This window comes from Pelodiscus sinensis, chromosome 15, assembly GCF_049634645.1.
Source record: "Pelodiscus sinensis isolate JC-2024 chromosome 15, ASM4963464v1, whole genome shotgun sequence".
Taxonomy (NCBI): domain Eukaryota; kingdom Metazoa; phylum Chordata; order Testudines; family Trionychidae; genus Pelodiscus; species Pelodiscus sinensis.
Genome location: NC_134725.1, coordinates 16,015,413 through 16,034,090, shown reverse-complemented (window position 1 = coordinate 16,034,090; position 18,678 = coordinate 16,015,413). Strand labels below are relative to the sequence as shown.

Sequence of the window (18,678 nt, the reverse complement as noted above, 5' to 3'; positions counted from 1 at the left end):
CCAGAGCTTTGCCAAACACCCAATTTACACGCCCAAATCTTATAGCCTAAATGGATTGTTCCCTTCCACTACCATGAGCTGGCTAAAGAGAGACTAATAAGTTGGCTATGAAGATCATCTTGTCTTGTAACAACTACCTTAAAGCAAGTGAATAATTTATGCTCTGAAAAACTGACCTAGAAATTCAGCAGAATGTTTTTTTTTTAGCACTTATCAAAGGTAATATGCAGCTAGCTTAGACTTAAAGAACTGTGCGTGATTCTTCTCCCGCTCCTGCCTTGATTCTGTTTGACTGGTACCAGCTGTTTGATGAGTGGACAATGTGTCTCAGCTCTGATGGCTGTCCAGAAAAATGGTGAGTGCTGCACGCAAAGAGCTGCAATGTTTTTCATGATGCCTTGGTGGAATATGCAAAGAGTGCTTTGCACAGCTGGGAAGAGGTGTGACACAGGGCCATCACCCTCCATTCAGCACAGACTTGATTAACTATAGACGTGAACAAAAGCAAATGGAAAGAGAAAACTAATCTGGATCCAAAAGGTCTGTGTATTGTGGGCTGATCTGGCCTCCGGGGATGGTCAGATCCTGATTCTGAACCTGTGGTGCCAGTTCAGATATTTCAGGGGAGGAGGAAGCAAACTCCAGCCCTTTTTCTCCCAAGACAGCAAGCACTTCAGTCCTGCCCTCATTTATTCTCTGTTCTTGTTGGGCTATATAGCCTCTCTCCCCAATCCGCACAGCCTAGGAGTGGGTATCGCCGGCACCATCTTCTCCTGCACTGTGCTGTGTGGAAAGAGAATGCCAGTGTGCCTGTTTGCAGCACCATCTGCACAGTGGAGTGGCCAGGGCACCTTTGCTTAGTGCTGGTATAACTTCATGTGCCCGATCACATGAAACTGAGTCTGGCTGCCCCTCTGGCTGTATGCACCAAACTGTTCTGGCAGTAACCATACACATTAGAATGGAATTACTGCTTAAAACTGGTCAGGCCATGACACCCCCACCCCATCCCCTACTCCTTGACAGATGGAACTCAGTAATTGCAAAATACTTGGAGGGACGCTCACTCCATCCCCACAAAGCAGCCTACAGAACACTCCCCCAGATAGTCCTGTCTTCCTAAACAGGCAACTCCCATCACTTACCCACAGGGCCCATCAAAGAGGAAACAAACAGCTTAAGAATGTCAGCAGGATTTGCTCAGGCAGTCAACATAGCTGTTTGATTGGCACTTGCTGGCTCCCCCCCCCCCCCCACACACACACCTTTATTAACTTACAGTCTGCATTGCCCAAATCATGCCTGGGAAGCAAAGATGGATTCATGCGAGTGCTGCTATGCAGATATTCCTGCTAATCCAGTGCAAGGCCCAGGAGGGAGCATGTAGCAAAGCAATTAACCTGACAGCAACTGGGTACGTCTGTCCATTACTCTTCGTATGCCCCTTTTTTCCCCATCATCCCATAGTACCTTTTACACGCTGCAAGGGGAACAGAGTGCAGGGGGCTTGAGAATCCCTCCTGCCCAGTGTGGAAGACTGCGTTCAGTGCTTAATCCTGGACTCCATGTTCTGCTGCGGACATAGCTCTCTCTTCCCATAAGCAAACGTGCAATATTGGGCAGCTTCGTGAGTCATACACCTGGGGACAAGGGCAAACGTGTGAAGTGATGTGGGATCCATTCCATTAAGCTGTCAAAAAAGGCTTCCATGGGCATGGCCTCTGCTTTAAGCATGTCTAATAGGAACAAAAGCGCAACTCAAGGCACACAGTGGATGGGGGCAGAGAGGGCCATATGTTTGTGTAAACTGAGGCAGGCATGAAATGTCCACAGCATGGGTTCCCAAACTGGGGGGGGCGTGAAGAAATTCCAGGGGGAGGGCGTGAGGCAACCCAGTCTCCCCCCCCCCCCCCCCCCCATCAAGTTTTGCTGCCCTGTTTAGTTCCTTTTTTTTGTTCAACAAGTTTTGCTGCTATTGGGGGGGGCATGAGGGTTTTTCAAAAATCAAAAAGGGGAGCATGATGCCAAAAAGTTTGGGAACCACTGGACTACGGTGTCTATAAAATCCCAAATTCACTGACCAGTCACGGTCACCACATTCTGGCTTCCTGACAGAAGGGCCGATAGCCACTTGCTGGCCCAAGGGTGTGGGGGGAGGGGAAGAGGGACAGCGCAGCATCTCAGGTGGAAGGGGCGGGACAGAGGGCAGTCAGCCCTTAGCACACCCAGATCACAGTGCAGGTCTCAACCCCGTAGGCCTCGGAGCCCTGCAGAGTGGCACTCTTTTGGCATGTCAAAGCGACCTGGAGCTCCTGCCCACCACCACAGCTGTTGGGAGCTCTGGGCCATTTTGAAACTCCAAGCCCCTGTGCAATTGCGCCCTTTGTCCCTCCCTCCCCTTGGTGGGCCTGCTCCCGGATCATGTCCTGTTTCATTTCACCTTGTGACTTACAATCACAGAGCAGAGCCTCTGAATTCTAAGGGGACATGGAGGAAGGACTGGTTTTCATGAATCTAGTTCTATTATTTGTTGTAGTTTTCCAGAAGAGCCCTTTCCTCCCAAGTATTTAATAAACTACCTCGGGGGATAAGGGGCGGGGAGAATGGGCGGTATCTGTTTGTGCATGTAGATTAGAGCAAACAGCTTGAGACAGTCCCTGGTGTCAGAAGGATGGATTCATAAACCATGAATCAATATTGCCACCTACCGATCTGTGAGAACCACAGCTCTGCTCCTGCTCGTGCCCCCATTGTCATCAGGCAGTGCCTTCAAAACAGCCCAAGAGCCAGGCACTGACATCAACCTACTGATTAGTGCCCTCCTAATTTCAGGAACATGAAACGCACAAAAGGAAAGTGTGTTGCACAGTTGGTGTTTTGCTTGGGAATGCTACTGTTGAAAGAGATCCTCACTGCAAGTCTGATAATTAAACAAATAATACTTCTGTGAATCTTGCCAATTAAATAAAGTTTTAAAGCTTTTCTTTAATGTGTAGCTAGTATCCCCCGTTTGCTGGTGAGGAAATTGAGATGCTGAAGTTAGCTGGCTCACTCCATGTTGCAGTGTCAGAGCTCAGAAAGTACCCATCAGGGTCCTAATTTTCAGCTCCCTGCTCAAAGTGCTAGTAACTCTAGTCCTCACTTGTGCTATGTGATAAGCAGCTAATTTTCAAACTCATTTCATTCAACCACTGCAGTATTTCAAGCTGCAGAATGTAACCCAGGGCCACATAACCTCAGTTGTATGCCTACATCAGGATCGCTAATGACGACCCATCAGAAGGCAAGAGCCCAGTTTGGCTGCAGGATTGAGGTTAATGTGGCAGGACAGGCCGTGAAGAGTTGGAGTAATTTGTGCAGGAATAAATACAGAACCCTAGGATACTGTTTTTGCTTGTCACTGTAATAGTTTCAGGGGGATTCACAGGTAAGAGAAATCAAACAACTACCCATCAAACTGAGTTATTTGCTGTGGGCAGAAAGTGCCAATCCAAACCCCACTTGAAACATTAGGTTACTTTCAAATGTCTTGCATTCCCTATGGACACCTTCATGCCCCCAAGGGAGACAGCCAGTCTGTACCCTTGTTATACCTGTGTCCTCCCCCCCTCCAAGATAAACTACTGTGCTGCAATCTGTCACTGTCACCATATTCTGGCTCCCAGATCTCACATCAGCTTTTTTGTTTCATATTGTGACATGCAAGCACCTGACTGTACCCATACAAAATTTCACAAGGTGGTTTTTTTGGTTTTTTTTTTTTAAGAAAACGTTTGACTTGGCCTTATGCAAGTTACTGGTACAGCTGCTTGTCAGAGCTGTTGCTGAGCCTGCTAAAAACCTAAACTCCTACAGGAGTCATGGGGCTTCCAAGCAGAATGAAAATTAGGTGGGACCTTATGCATTCTCAGCACTGAAAATGCACTGCATCAGAGCAACCCCCATCAAAGCTGCTCTGCGCTCATTCAGCCAACATTCATTCAGTTCGCTCCCTCTCTGGTTTCAGGGTGGAATATGCTGGGTGTACTGCTCCTCCAGCCAAATTCTAAGGTCTTGACTCAGGCAGCCCTCAGAATAAATCAGCTGGGAATGGTTCTGTATCATGGAGGGAGGAGTTCTCCAGGAGACTCACTTCCTCCCCACCAAAGGGAGGGCTGGAGAGAAGATAGTCATGCAGGAAGATGATGCTCGCAGTGGTCTAAAGCAATGGCCTTTCACTTGGGGATGCCTTGGTTTCCAGCTGAAAAGAGGCCTTCTCTGATTAGTCTAATCACTATGACCTTCTTCTCGGTGGGCTTTAGCTTACATCACAAAACCACCAGATGCTTGGGGATAAGCAGAAGTGATGGATCGGTACTGATCTGGCAAGGCTGATCCGGGCCAAAAGAGATTCTTTAGCAGAGTTGTGTGTGGGAAGCTTGTTGTGTCTGTTGGGGTCCTGTCTGGTTTAGCCAGCAACAATAGCAAGGCACTTTCCCAAGCACTAAAATCAATGCTAAGAAAGTCAGATACAAACAAGGCCGTTCCTGAACTGTGGACCAGCTGAGGAAGTGTCTAGGATTAGATGTGTCCCCTAAGATTTTTGGCACGAGACACACAATCCTCAGAAGGGTAGGTCAAAGCAAGCAGACCCCTTTATGTACTCAGGTTCATGTTGCCTCTGACAAGGAGAGAAGAGAACAGAAAATCAGGCGGTGCCAGCAGGGAAATGAGTCTGGCTGTGCTCACTTTTTTATTTTAACTTAATACTTAATCATTAAAGGTCAAATCCTAAGTTCTTACTCAGGTAAAACTCCTGCTCTCTTCATCAGGAGCTTGCCCTGAAAAAAGACCCTTTGGCTTTGTCCCATAGCTCCTTACCCTATAGTACAGAGCTGGATACTCACCTGGACAGGGAGTGGTTGCTCTGATGCTTCGCTACTTAGTAAGTTTATGTCAACATGGAAAAAAAGAAAATACTGGTTTAAATTCCTGCTCGTGGCTTAGTGGCTGAAAGGGAGAGAGGAAGGAAGCAATGGTGCTGCTATATGTTTGGTCTTCTCTGCAACATGCAATACAGCAAGGGAAGCCTACATAGTGGAATTACATGCTTTGCTGCTGTTCCATGTGCAGGTACAGCCTCTCTTCCCTGGACTCTGGACTGCTCTGCACCTGGCTAAGGGAGGGGCCCTACACAGGCCCCTTCATTCTCCCAAACCTGTGCAAGTTTTGTACTATGCCACCAAAGTCACAACAGGTCTTCCCTACCCCCGATATCTTGGGTGCAGATTTCACTCAAAGAGCATCAGGGAAATGAATTCTCTGGTCCAGCACAGGAAAAAGAGCCTCTCCCATTCACGGCTGTGCTGTTCGGCTTAGTTCTCTCCTGCGCATTCTGAGGAGCAAGCAATGTTTTTTTCACTCAAGTACATGCAGTCCCAGGGAACAGGGTACGTGGAGCCAAGCAGGTGTGAACTGGGCTCTGAGCCCCACCGACGGCGGCAGTGCAGGTTATTCCCCGGTGGATGGTCATGTATCCAGTTCTCGCCGCAGTTTGACAATTTCCAGTAGAAGTTTCTCTTTCTCCAGCAGGATCTTTTCCTTCTGCAGTTGCAAGGTCTCTTTCTGCAGCTCCAGGATATCAGTGTGCAGCCGGCTGTGCGTCTCCCAAAGCTCTTTGGTTGGCCCAACACAGCCCTTCTGGCTGGGCAGCGAATCGTCCGTCACAGATGTGCTTGCTGAACAAACCAAACAGCAACCCCCAACATGGTTAAAGTAAACAGAGTCAAGAGGATAGAGCAATGCAAAGTTCACCCCAGAAACCAATTTCCCACCCATCACTAACAGCAGGAGTCAACCTCCTCAAAATGAGGGTCATGCCCTAATTCTGCTAGGACCAGTGACCTAACAATGTTCTGCCCTGCATTCAGGAAAGCTCATCCAGGCTACTAAAAACAGTGCTATGGAGATGCCCTTTCTGATACAACCTCTCTCTCTCTCCCCCTCCCCCCTGCTTGCTATGTACCTCCCATCACCCACACTATGAGACATAGTGGTAGTTCTGATGTCCCAGAAGCACTAGTCATGACAACCATCAAATAGGAGTATTGCCTTTAGTCTCAACAGGGCTGTTCCTAGGGGATGTGGGATCTGGAGCAACCTCCCCACCTCTTCCTGCCCCCATTGCACTCCTTCCTCTGCTCCCTGGAGCTGCATTTCTTCAGAGGAGTAGATTGGGCTGGAGCACACCGCTTTACACCACAGCGGTGAGTGTGTGTGTGGGGTCTCACCCACCCCCCTACCCCCGCTGCAGCCCCACACCAGGCTCCCAGGTAATACACAGGCTGCCCTGGGCCCTGTGGGTCCCATCCATAGGATCGCTGGAGCGGCTGTCATGGAGCTCCCCCAAAGCGCAGGACCTGGGATAGCCGGACCAAACCATCCTATGGAGGGAATAGCTCTGGTGCCTTATGCTATAAACAAGCATTTAAAGCTGTACCAGCACCTTCCAACTAGGGATGCTAAATGGTAAGTTGGTAACCATGTAACTGCTGAAAATTTCATTGGTTAAACGGTTACATTCACCTGCAGCGCAGGATGGCAGCCAGCTTCCTGAGAGCCAACTTTGAAGCTGGCTCCCAACAAATACCGGCTCCCTCCTGCCACTCTGCTTCCAGAGAGCTGACTGCTGCCCGACGCTGCTGCCACCGATTCTCTGGGAGCTGGACTGGAAGCTGTGTTGGTTAACCGTTTGGGTAACCAATAAGCTCATGCTATTCTCATGCTATAATGGCTATTCTCTTACATCCCTACTTACAACTAATTTCTCATAATGCTGCCAGTGAGCCAGGCCATGGCACAACCTCCCTTGCGATCCTGGGGAAGAGCAGCAGGCTTGTGTACACAGAATGCAACCCTGAGGCAAGAGCAGATGACAGGTCTTTCAAGCTGCGGGAGCACACAGAAGGCTGAGGGTGGGGCTGTTTTACTGGCAAAGGGATATCTGCAACTGTCCTTGCACAAGGGAGAAGCCCTCCTTTCACGAGTAGCCCCTTGTCAGTAAACATAGTGCCATGGGCAACAGGAAAGGTTGTGAACGCTGCTCGAGTCAGACCTTTTTCAACTTGTACTGAAGTTCTACGCGCAGCCCATTTAGCATACCAAATGGGCTGCACAGAACTTCAATGCAAGCAGAGCTGGGCTCAGGGAGCAAGTGATACTGCAACACCGATGTCAACTGCACGCTGGCATCTGGAAGGTACATGCTCACACAGGCAGCAGAGTGGTGTGAAGCATTACTCATTGGAGGATGAGCAGGAATACCAGACAGATCAACGCTATGATTCTACATGTGATCAGAACTTGAGAGTAGTTCAACAACACGGAAAATGGACACAGGGAACTTCTCCTCTGCCGCAAACTAGATGTCCACTCTCCTAAAAACTTGAAAGCAAGGCGTCCCACCTCTCTGGATTTGACCTTTTCCAGCCAATCCACATTTTCTTTCTTGGTACAACAATAAGGAACCAAGATGGTTCTAAGTTGTTTATAACTCTGGGCACTGGAATGAAAATAGTATTGGTCACTTTACTACTACAGCTGGAGCTGGGAGAACAGGGCTGTATTTCTGTAGCAGCAACTTAACAGTGGTAATAAGAAAAATGCTCACTGACAAACTAGAGATACATCTTCAGAGCCACTCTCAGGGAAGACCAGTTGGCCCAAACTGCTTGGCAATGGGCTATGAGGAAAGCCAGCTTAGGGAAGGTCCATTCTTGGAAATTCTGGGCATCTGAAAATGTGTTATACATGGTACCTGGATAACAGCATGCTCCTCCCGTGGTAAGAATGATCAGCTTAGGAAGGGGCGGTGCATATTAATGGCTCTCCATAAAAGAGTGCCATAGGCGGCTCTATTGCCTTGGTGAAACCAAATACAAATCCTACTCAGGTCACACATGAAATGGGGCTGGTGCCTCTTCCCACCCACCCTGTGATCTGGCTGGCACTGATGGAAACCTGTACTCCAGACAGGAGCAAGGCAGTGACTGGTCAGGGCTGAGAGACACTGGCAGAGCTTGCAAGGCTCCTGCTTGTAACTTGGTGATACTGGTAAGTATCCAGAGTAGCTCTGCTAAATTGCATGTAGCATCTGCAGAGAGGCTGGTGTAATGGGAAGCAGGATTTGGCTCATTCTGCCAGGCTGCTGCCAGTAACTAACAGCCTTTGCCTTTCAAACACAAATTAAAATATTGAACTCTGCTGAGCAGGAGGAGCCTGGCACTGCATGGCCTGTCTCACCATTATCATCCAGTGCTGTGTGGATGCCTTCGGGGCTGGGGCTGTCAGTCCTGCTGCTGTGTGTGACTGGACTTGAGATGACGCCTAGGCAAGGCCATTCGAATACAGGGCTCAAAGGGCACTTAGTCTTATAGGCCAATGCAAAGTCTGGGGAGCAGTTCAGAGGCACTGGAGTCCTGGCAGGGGCAGGTCCTTCAGGTCCATAGCTCAGCGGTGAGATGGATCTGTGAATTGGCACAAGGTGTGTCTCAGCTACAGGAGCACAGATCAGTGTTGGATCCTTGCTGGGGGCCAGCAGTCTCTTTTCCATACACTCTTGAGATCCACCCAAGCACAAATCCTCTTTGCAGTCAGATTCCTCACTGGGCTGTGGATCCCTTGGTGCATGGAGGAGGCTCTCTCCTGGAGTGCCAGTCCCTGATTCCATTTCTCTGTCCGGGTCCAAAAGGACCTCTGTTTTGCAGAGCAGCTCGTTGCCCTGGCTCCGCTGAAGTCCGTCATTCTGGCCGTGAAAGAATAAATCCGAAGGAGTTTCACGGATCCTCTCCACAGTGCAGTTTGGTGCTGTGGTTCCAGCCAGGCTGCTAGATGGCTTTGTTCTGAGAGCAGGGCCCGGGAGCAATGGCTCTGCCAACTCTGGCCCTGTCTTATTGAAGAGAGCAAAGATGTTGTGGAAGAGCCTCTCCTGAGGCCGCTGCCTCAGCAAGGGGTGTTTCACTGTGGTCAGCTCCTTGCGGGCATCAACGACCATGTTATGCCATTTCTTGCGGATCTCATCAGGTGTGCGCTGCACGAGTGGGCTGAGGGAGTTGACGGCAGCTGTGATCTCTTCCCATGCTCGTTGACGATCCATTGTGTTCTTATAGCGCCCGCTCTTGGGGATCAGGATGTCCTTCCGTAGGCTGAATTCCTCAAGGATGAGGAACTTCTCCTCCTCGGAAAACTTGAGTCTTTTTGGCTTGGCTGTGGTCATGTTGCCCCTGTGATTCAATTAGTCACCATTATGGCACTATTTACCATGCGATCCCGCTTAACTGCACTGCATGGATATCTTCCCAGATACTCTGATTACTCTACCTACAAGAGGCTCCTACTGAGCCCAGGTGGGGAGAAGAGGACCAAAATTCACATTGGTGGAAAATGTATCATAGACCATGAAATCTGGTCTTTCTTTGTGCTTTTACCCTATACTATAGGGTACTATGGGGTAAAAGTATACAAAAATACAGTGTTTCTTTCTCAAACCGGGGGGGGGGGGGGGGGGGAGGGGTTTGACCAAAAAGATGGTTGCAATCTGTTTGTATGGAGGGTGATGGTTTTGTCACACTTATTTCTGTGCAGCCTTCAGAGCTGGCCCAGCACCCAGTTCTGAAAGCACTGCTGCCACTAGAAGTAGCACAGAAGCAAGGATGGTGATGCCCTCCCCCAACATACACACAAAAGTCTTGCAACTTCCCCTTTTAGATTAGGCCCCCCACTCTGAGGAAACACTGACTGAAGGGCTCTACATGTATATATTTTGCCCTTTTACAATACATATTACTGCTTTGTTACGCCACCATGAGATTTAAGATTTAAATATCTGGAACTGTGAAATTCAAGATTTTTTAAAATGCCAAGACTATGAAATTTAGAACAATGGACTGCAAATTTGGTAGGGTCCTATCATAAGTCATCTCATCTGATTCACTTTGAAAATGAACCTTGATCCTGACTTGCCACAGTTATTGCAATATTCCAAGTCTGGGTTTTCTGGAAGCAATCAATTGGTTGAGCATGAAGTTTCAACCCTAAATACCCATCGGACCCTCTGGCACTTTTAAGTTCAGGTGATTTAAGCATGTAAAGATTACTGTATGAAGAGACTGCCTTAGCCACGGATCCAGCGGCTTGCCTCAATCCGTGGTGGCTGAACTTTACCTAATCAAGGGCCACACTAAAAAACTGCAGCAGCCTGAGAAGTGCACCTGGTCTGCATACCACTGAGCTGACGGCAGCCCCACTGGCGTTTAATGCCAAAGTGACAATGCTGAAGCTTGATCCAGTGAGGCCCATAAGGAAACTGTGTCTTACAGCACAAAATCCTTCCTATTGTTAGAACTACTATTGTTAAGCACTCACCATATAGGATCTCACAGTGTTTTATGAAGGAGAGTTAACACCTTAAGTGGAGGAAACTGAGACAAAGGAAGGTGAAGCAATTGGTCTGTCACAGAGAAGACAAGGACTAGAACCCAGGACTTCTGACTTTCACTACTGTTTCCCATGGGAATACAGCCCACAGGGACTACAGCCTGCTGAGATCAAGAAAGGATAGCTCACAATGATATCAGCTGCCCCTGAAAGCCAGACCACTGTAAATACCCATTTAAAAGTTAACTGGTTAAATAATATAATTTTAATTGTTTAAGCAATTAAGGTGCAGAGCAGCTAGGGTCCCGTGACCAAGCAGGGGTCCTGCAGCCAGGTTCCAGGCTACTCCTCCGGCCCGACCGTACTGTGGGTGGGATTGCTGCTCCAGCCTGGCCCTCTGGTTAACCAGATACAAGGAAAACATGCTGGTAAGACTAATGCTTACTGGGAAACCAGTTAACCTTTTACTTCCCTAATATTGAAAAGTAGGGTTCTGCGCTGGAGAATTACAAGTTGCATCCAGCCAGTTCTGTAAGGCCTGCAGCTCTCTATTGTTCTGATTTGTAGGGTATGCTCCTTGGGGCAGGGACCGTGTGCACCCATGACAGCAAGACAGAAGGCCTCGAGGGCTGTGTCTAGATTGGCAAGTTTTTTCGCAAAATCAGCTGCTTTTGTGGAAAAACTTGCCAGCAGTCTACACTGGCTGCTTGAATTTCTGCAAGAACACTGACGATCTCATTTAAGAAATCAGTGCTTCTTGCGGAAATACTATGCTGCTCCCGTTCGGGCAAAAGTCCCTTTTGCGCAAAGTTTTTGTGCAAAAGGGCCGGTGTAGACAGCTGAGATTTGTTTTGCACAAAAAAGCCTCGATGGCGAAAATGGCGATCGGGGCTTTTTTGCGGAAAAGCGCGTCTAGATTGGCCACGGACGCTTTTCCACAAAAAGTGCTTTTGCGGAAAAGCGTCCTTGCCAATCGAGACGCGCTTTTCCGCAAATGCTTTTAACGGAAAACTTTTCTGTTAAAAGCATTTGCAGAAAATCATGGCAGTCTCGACACAGCCGAGCAGTTCCTGATGCACGGTCCCTCAAGCCCAGCATCCCATCTCCTGCCAGGGGCCAGCGCTGATGCTGCAGGAGGCGGCGCAGGAGCTCCCCTCCACTGCCCAATTGCGCCCTGCAGCACGCGGCGCTGGCTCCCTGATATTTTTCTCTCCTTTGACGGTCTGGAGGGTCTCGAGCCCTGGCCCCGCTGGCTGCCCACGGAGCTCTCTGGCGCGCGGAATCCAGCGGGGGTGAGTTCCGCCGGGTGCCGAGCGGCCCCCTCTGGAGCCGGGGCGCAGGGCAGGCGGCGAGCGGGGCGGCACCTACCTGCCTGCGGCGCTCGCATGCCGGCGGCCGGAAGCGGGAGGCGGCGGCGGGCCTAGCTCGGCAGGAAGCCGGGGTGTTGCCACGTATCCGGGGCCGCCGTGGCCACGCCCCCGCCTGGGCGTCGCTTGCGCGGGCCCGGCGCTGCGGGATCCGGGCCGCCGCTCCACTGCGGGCAGGGCCGGGGGGGTTGCCACCTCTCCCGGACCGGACAGACCGAACGGTATTGTCACAGTCGGAGTCCTGTCCGTCCGGTCGGGAGAGTTGGCAACCTTAGCAGAGGCCTCCCACTTTCCTCTCCCTCCCCAGGGACAGCGCCTTTGTGGGGCAAGGCTGGTGTGTGGTGGAGCCAGCCCTTACTTAGCCCAGCATGAGCTGGGAGGGAAGAGGAGCGGGGAGGCACCAGGGAACAGAAAGGAAACTCTGCTGTCAGCACCCAGGCAAATGCCAGTCCATGGCCTGTGAGGCAGCAGAGACTAGTGGGTAGGGGGCAAGTCCTCAGGCCTGACAGAGATTGATCCGGGACCCACAGATCATATTTTCATGAATGACTTTGGCACCACAGGGAAGCGTGTGCTGATGCACTTTGCTGATGACAAGAGCTGGGTGCTGTCAATGCAGAGGGTACTCAGAATATCGTACAGGAAGACACACCCGTCCTAGAGAACTGGGGTTCTAGCTGTGGGATGAAATTTAGTAGTACAGTGTGAGGTTTTGCACTTAGGGATGGATAAGCCTTTCTGCTATAAACTGGGGACACATCAGTTGGAAATGACAGAGGAGAAAGACTAGGCATAGTGGTCAATTACAGGATGACTGAGAGTCGTCAGTGTAGCGTAGCGCAGGCATAAAAATGGAAAATGTGATCGTCGGGTGTAACAAGTGAAGTACTTCTAGGAGAGATCAGGATGTATTAATGCCATTGTCCCCAGCCCTGGAAAGACTTCACTTGAAACTCCACAATTCTGATTACCTATGTTCAGGAAAGCTACATTCAAAATGGAGCAGGTTTGAAGAAGGGCTAGTAGGAGGATTAGGGGAATGGAGGGCCTAATTTAGGACAGGAGACTAAAAGAGCTTGGCTTGTTTAGCCAGCAAAGCAAAGGCAGAGAGGATATGGTTGCACACTATAAATACATGAGGAGGAATAAAGAGCTATTGAAGCTAAAGGGCAGTGTTGCACCAAGAACAAATACGTATAAATCGGCCATGAATAAACTGGCAATGAGACAAGTTTCCACACATCTGAGCTGGAGCTTTGGTGAGTTTGTGACTGGGGTTGCACTTTATGAATGGAATTGTAGGCACACAGGACCATGTATAAACAATTAAAGGAGTTGAGAAGTGAAGTGATAGAGTTACCTGTGATAGCAGGGGACAGGACTTGATTACTACAGAGGTCCCTTCTAGTCCGGTGTCTTAATCCTCCTTTGACATGGCCAAAAACTAAAACAGCAAGTTCCTAATTTGAATATCAAACTTTAAAAATGCTATTTCCAAACTATTTTGAGAATAGCACTTTTCTGCCATGTTTCATTGAAATACAGGTGATAAACAAGAGGGCTACGTCTAGACTGGCATGATTTTCTGCAAATGCCATTTGTGGAAAAGAGCGTCTAGATTGGCACTGACGCTTTTCCACAAAAGCACTTTTTGCGGAAAAGCATCCGTGCCAATCTAGACACGGTTTTGCACAAGAAAGCCCCGATCACCATTTTCGCCATCGGGGCTTTTTTGCGCAAAACAGTTTTTAGCTGTCTACACTGGCCCTCTCGCGCAAAAACATTCCCGGAAAAGGGCTTTGGCCTGAACGGGAACGTCAAAGCATTTGTGCAAAAACTGATTTCAGACAGTAGAACGTCAGTGCTTTTGCGCAAAATCAAGCGGCCAGTGTAGACAGCTAGCAAGTTTTTGCGCAAAAGTGGCTGCTTTTGCGGAAAAACTTGCCAGTCTAGACGCAGCTGAGGAGTCAGCCTGGGACTCACTTTAGTTCCCACAAAGAGGAGAGGAAAGGAAAAGTGTGTGAGCCTTAACTTTGTGTATGCGATACATGCTCCTGGGCTGATTCCTCACCCTCTCACTGAATCATACTGGATTAAGCTGGAAAGTGAAGTGTGAAGGGTTCATTCTAGAATGTGAGTGGTTTACTAGTTATGGTTAACTGGTGAGGAATGGAGCAACCCCGCGGGACCTACTGTGGGCAGGGGGTACTCCAGCCCAGCCAAAGCAGATCTCATCCCAGTATGCCACAGGCAGTGTGTGTATTTTGGGGGAGGGGTGCTCTAGCCCATTTGGGCTGGAGTGGCCCCCACCTGCTCCCATTTAATCAGTTAACTGGTTAAAACAATGTTTTATAGTTAATTAATTAAACGGAATTTTACATCCCTAATTCTTTCTGTACTTGGGACAGAAGTCATGTCTGTGACACACGCTCATCAGGAACAAGGTGAAAACTCTTGGTAAAGGCATGTTGTTGCAGCAGCAATTTGGACTAGAGGTAAACTGTAAGGCTTGATTAAATGAAGTTAATAGTTGAGCTTTGAGACTAATATTCAAGGAACCAGAAGGAATTTGTTAACAGAATAAAACAAAATACAGACATGCTCGCATGCTTTATAACGCTGACTAATAGCAACACCCAATTAGAGTTCTTTATTAATGATAAAATCCAACTGGGCCACACTTTATTCAGCCAAAAGCATGTTTATGGGCTCCTTATAACAGGAGCCACAAACATGGATAAAAAACAGTGAAATAAGATCTGCTGAGCAAGGGGATCAGAGTTGGAGATGAGTCCTTTAAGACACGTTTTCTCTTGTCCTTTGGAGAGCAACACATCCAACTCTTTATTACTGGAAGGTTGTCTTGACCTGAGAGTATTGGGCTTACCAAGGAGCCAAGCATTTCATGTAGAGAGGAGCAGAAATATGGGCTAAGAGCATCATCGGTGGTATTTTATGCTTGTTGTGATTTGATTTGTAACGTTGCCCTCTGAATGAAGAACTGGAAGCTGTTAGCTCCTGGCTTGATACAGAGAATGGGTGGTTGATAAAAAAAGTCTGAGGAACCAGGATAACCTGAGAAGTAGCGAGGCATGGATCTCAGATAGTAGGCCTGCATACTAGTTCCCTTTCTTGGCTGGGGAATGGAGAGCCAACTGAGTTGTATCAATAACCTGACAGTTCTGGATGGCTCCCAGCAGAGGAGGTATCAGAAGGTGAGCAGAGATTCAGCGGTGTCTCAGAAAAATGTGCACTGCTAAAATAGCACACTTTGCCCCAGGGCTCATGAGAACTCAGTACCACACAGTTCTGCCACCAGAGATGATCAGACAATTCTTACTGATGCCGCTGTATCTGTCATCCCATAGTCTACACTGAAGGTGGAGGCCATTCCCTGCTGGGCCAGCAGTTCCTGTACCAGCACAAGCTCATGTCTCAGCTCCTGGGAAGTGCAGTGGATCTCTGAGGCACTGGTGTGGGTCTTTTCCAGAATATCCAGCACGTGGACCAGAAGTGTAGCCTTCACCAGCAGCACTGTGACAGCAGCATGAACCTTGGCACACCCGAGAGCTTTCATGTGCAAAGGTGCAATGGCATCTAAAATAGAGGGAGCAGAAAAAGGTATTCATAGGATTAGGGTGTAGAGAGTATCAGTGGCCATCAAAAGTAATTTAGAGAGACAGATGAGAGGGAAAATTATTCCCATTCTCAAAGTCCCATCTTCTCCACAAGCCACATTTCCCTGTATGAAAGAAAAACGAACGCCACCTTCAATGGAATCTTGACGTGCACTCACAGCAGCAGCACAAAGGTGCAGAGCCAAGAATACACATCAGGGGCTGCTGGCTTTTTTCTGTCACTGGTACAGGTGAATTCCAAGAACAGCTGACTTGGCCTATCGATACATGGCCGAGACAAGGACTTGTGCTTAAGCCAGCACTAAGCTTCTCTGTTTACTATTTAGTCTTCTTCATTTAGAACAAGTATCCAATCTAATCTCGTGCAGGGCTGCTCCACTGGGCATTTGCCTCAGCTTACCTTGGCTGCACAGAACCTAACCAGGGCCTCCCCAGCATCACAGAGTTAGTATGGAGATTACATTGCAGTTTCTCTTGCCCAGGCAAATAGTTTACCATGCAGGTAACATCACAGGGATTTCAGGAAATTATTTGGATAATTTCCAGTTATCCAAAATCTCCAAGCCCTTTCTTATTCTCCAGTGTAACTGTAGGGTAAATTGAGGTAGCCCATGGTATCTTGCTGAGAACTGACAAACTCAGATCTGAAAGTATCAGGCCAAGCCTGGGAAACATACAGTTCAAAAGTTACTGTGACCCTGGTTCCCCTGGCAACCACATTCCAAAAGGGCTTCACTTTGATAAGGCAGGTACCAAACAACCAAACAACCGCGCGGGATTGTTTTTCATTGTCTGCTTTGTTCCTAGAAAATAAGCTTGGATCCCAAAGATTACGCCAAGGCAATACCACCCCCGCAGGAGACGCATTATATTTCCAGCCGACAAAATGACCATCAGCATGCCTTTGTTTATGTTGGCTTATTTAGCTTGTTAGGAATAACTACCTGTATTAGTGATAACATGTTTAATTGGCAATGGGTGGAGATATTGGGTAACTGTCATAGAGCATTGGCTTATGTGCATATCTCACTTCCGCTGCTAGGCCTATCAAATCACTTCTCCTCCATCCATCTGCTACCTATATAATCTAATGTATGTTTTGGTTAAGTTAGTGCTCACCAGGCTAACCCCTGATGGGTACTCCACCAGCTGTGTGAACCAATAAATCCTCTGCTTGTTTTCACCTGCACCCAGCATGTCCAGAAATTATTCCCTATAGCTACCTTTAAGTGGTACACTAGGGGGAGCTGGTTGAACAGCGTGGCAAATTTGGCAAAGAAACAGAACACACATTATGGTTGTTAGGTGCTCAGACCCCATAAAGGGAACATTATGGAATGTGGTGGCTGTTCCCTGGCTTTTCCTTCTGCACTCTTCATTTTGCTTGTCCCGCTCTTGATGCTATATGAAGGAAGGCTGCTTTTGGGGAGAGAGGGAATATAACAGGTTTCTCTGCATGTGGATTGTGGGCTGGAGCCCAAGTGAACTGTATAAATCTGACTGAGAACAAAATTGAAAAAAGGTAAAGAATACAATGAAGTGATTTTAAACCCCAACTTTAACATACCATTGAAGTTACACATGGCAGGAGGTAATGTACCCCTGTGTGTCTTCTATTTTAGTTTATTTAAAGCAATTATTCTAGCATCCCATACTTAAAAGGCTGCGTCTAGACTGGCATGATTTTCCGGAAATATGTTTAACAGAAAAGTTTTTCCATTAAAAGCATATCCGCAAAATCATGTCTAGATTGGCAAATGCCTTTGTGCAAAAGATTTGCTTTTGCGCAAAAGCATCCATGGCCAGTCTAGACGCAATTTTGCGCAAGAAAGCCCCAATCGCCATTTTAGCCATCGGGACTTTTTTGCGCAAAACAATTCTTTCCTGTCTACACTGGCCCTCTTGAGCAAGTATTCTTGCGCAAGAGGGCTTTTTCCCGAGCGGAAGCAGGAAAGTATTTGCTCAAGAAGCACTGATTTTATACATTACAAGTCAGTGTTCTTGCACAAATTCAAGCGGCTAGTGTAGACAGCTGGCAAGTTTTTGCACAAAAGCAGCTGCTTTTGCGCAAAATCTTGCCAGTCTAGACACACCCAAAGAGAGTGACAATTAGTGCAGGTCCTACATATAAACAAATCTGTGCTTTACAAACACATATGCTGTATGCCACCAGCCTGTCTTTGCTTTGAAGGCTGCCCATCATGGTAAGGGATTAGAAGCAATGTCAATGCAGCTACATACCTCGGCTCCACCAGTGCCTGCAGTGCTGTAGGCTGTGTAAGATGCTGGGCACAGTGGCTCTCAGCCAGCGTTGAATGAACTCACAAATCTGGGTGGAGGCACATACCCTGTCTAGCAGCTGGAGGAGGAAAGGGAGCAGCAGTTGCGATAAGACAGCCGGCTCTGCAAAAACATTGGGTTCATCCTCTTTATACAGACTGACAGCTCTGAAAGGGAAGCCAAGTCAAATGATCAACCCCATGTTTTGTCTGGTTTGCCGATCTGATCCCTGCCCTCGCAAAACAATTTCACGGTAGGTACCTGCTGTGATGCTACAGTGATGGGTGTCATGTGAGCAGACAGGGCTTTTCGTACTTGTGACTAGAAAGGAGGGGATTTCACATCTTTTGTGTTTGCAGACTGAAAGGACCAGGTTCCTTGGGATGCTGTCAATAATAATATTGCCCATCTATAGAGCACAGTTTTACATCACTGCACTGCCATTAACTGCTTAAACCCACCCAACTTCCTTGGTACAGCCTGACATATCATCTCCACTCTGCACAAGGAGAAGTAGAAGGTTAAAGCCATGATTTTCAAAAGTGAGTGCCTAAACAAAGCAAGGCACATAAGTGCCCTGCTTTTGAGGGGTGATGAGCAAAGGGAGCAATGGGTGCTCACTACCTCAAAAGAAAAAATCAGGCCGCTTTTTCAGGTGCCTGAATAGAGATGTGGGTGCTTACATTTAGGTCAGGATTTTCACAGAGGTGGACTAAGTGCCTTGCCCAAGGTCACACAGTGAGTCTGTGGCAGAGCTGGGTATAGAAATCAGCAGGCCCCACCTTCTATTTTCTGGCTCACTTGCATGCATTCTGGACTTTATTTAAAAAACAAAACAAAGAAACTCTTCAACCCATTTATTTGCAGGGCCTAGTTTTTTATCTGCTCTTATAAGTCTTCTGGAAGGCTTTTTGTTCTGGAACACCCCCCAGGAGCATGGACAAAACCAAACTGCACTTGCTCTTTTCACTCCTCTGAGG

At 48.1% G+C, this 18,678-nt stretch overlaps 2 protein-coding genes and 1 long non-coding RNA gene across 3 annotated transcripts in view; 1 reads left to right on the top strand and 2 right to left on the bottom strand.

Annotated features, from left to right (window-relative positions):
• The window catches only part of LOC102456426 (uncharacterized), a 61,636-nt gene extending 49,734 nt beyond the window's left edge, over positions 1–11,902 (bottom strand). Inside the window, exons 1-4 of the mRNA XM_075898241.1 lie at positions 11,782–11,902; positions 8,281–9,260; positions 4,887–5,717; positions 1,471–1,640 (exon numbers count right to left, since the gene is read on the bottom strand). Coding sequence (XP_075754356.1) covers positions 5,509–5,717; positions 8,281–9,253 — 1,182 coding nt within the window. The 5' untranslated portion in view covers positions 9,254–9,260; positions 11,782–11,902 and the 3' untranslated portion in view covers positions 1,471–1,640; positions 4,887–5,508. The remainder of the gene's footprint in view (positions 1–1,470; positions 1,641–4,886; positions 5,718–8,280; positions 9,261–11,781) is intronic.
• A 1,007-nt stretch (positions 11,903–12,909) lies between these two features.
• LOC142818480 (uncharacterized) lies at positions 12,910–15,282 on the top strand. Its single transcript, XR_012895968.1, has 3 exons — positions 12,910–13,039; positions 14,189–14,275; positions 15,149–15,282. It is a non-coding gene; the product is annotated as an uncharacterized LOC142818480 (long non-coding RNA).
• LOC102458487 (tRNA (32-2'-O)-methyltransferase regulator THADA-like) overlaps positions 14,416–18,678 on the bottom strand; it is a 54,920-nt gene continuing 50,657 nt past the window's right edge. Inside the window, exons 30-31 of the mRNA XM_075898236.1 lie at positions 17,660–17,865; positions 14,416–15,377 (exon numbers count right to left, since the gene is read on the bottom strand). Coding sequence (XP_075754351.1) covers positions 15,106–15,377; positions 17,660–17,865 — 478 coding nt within the window. The 3' untranslated portion in view covers positions 14,416–15,105. The remainder of the gene's footprint in view (positions 15,378–17,659; positions 17,866–18,678) is intronic.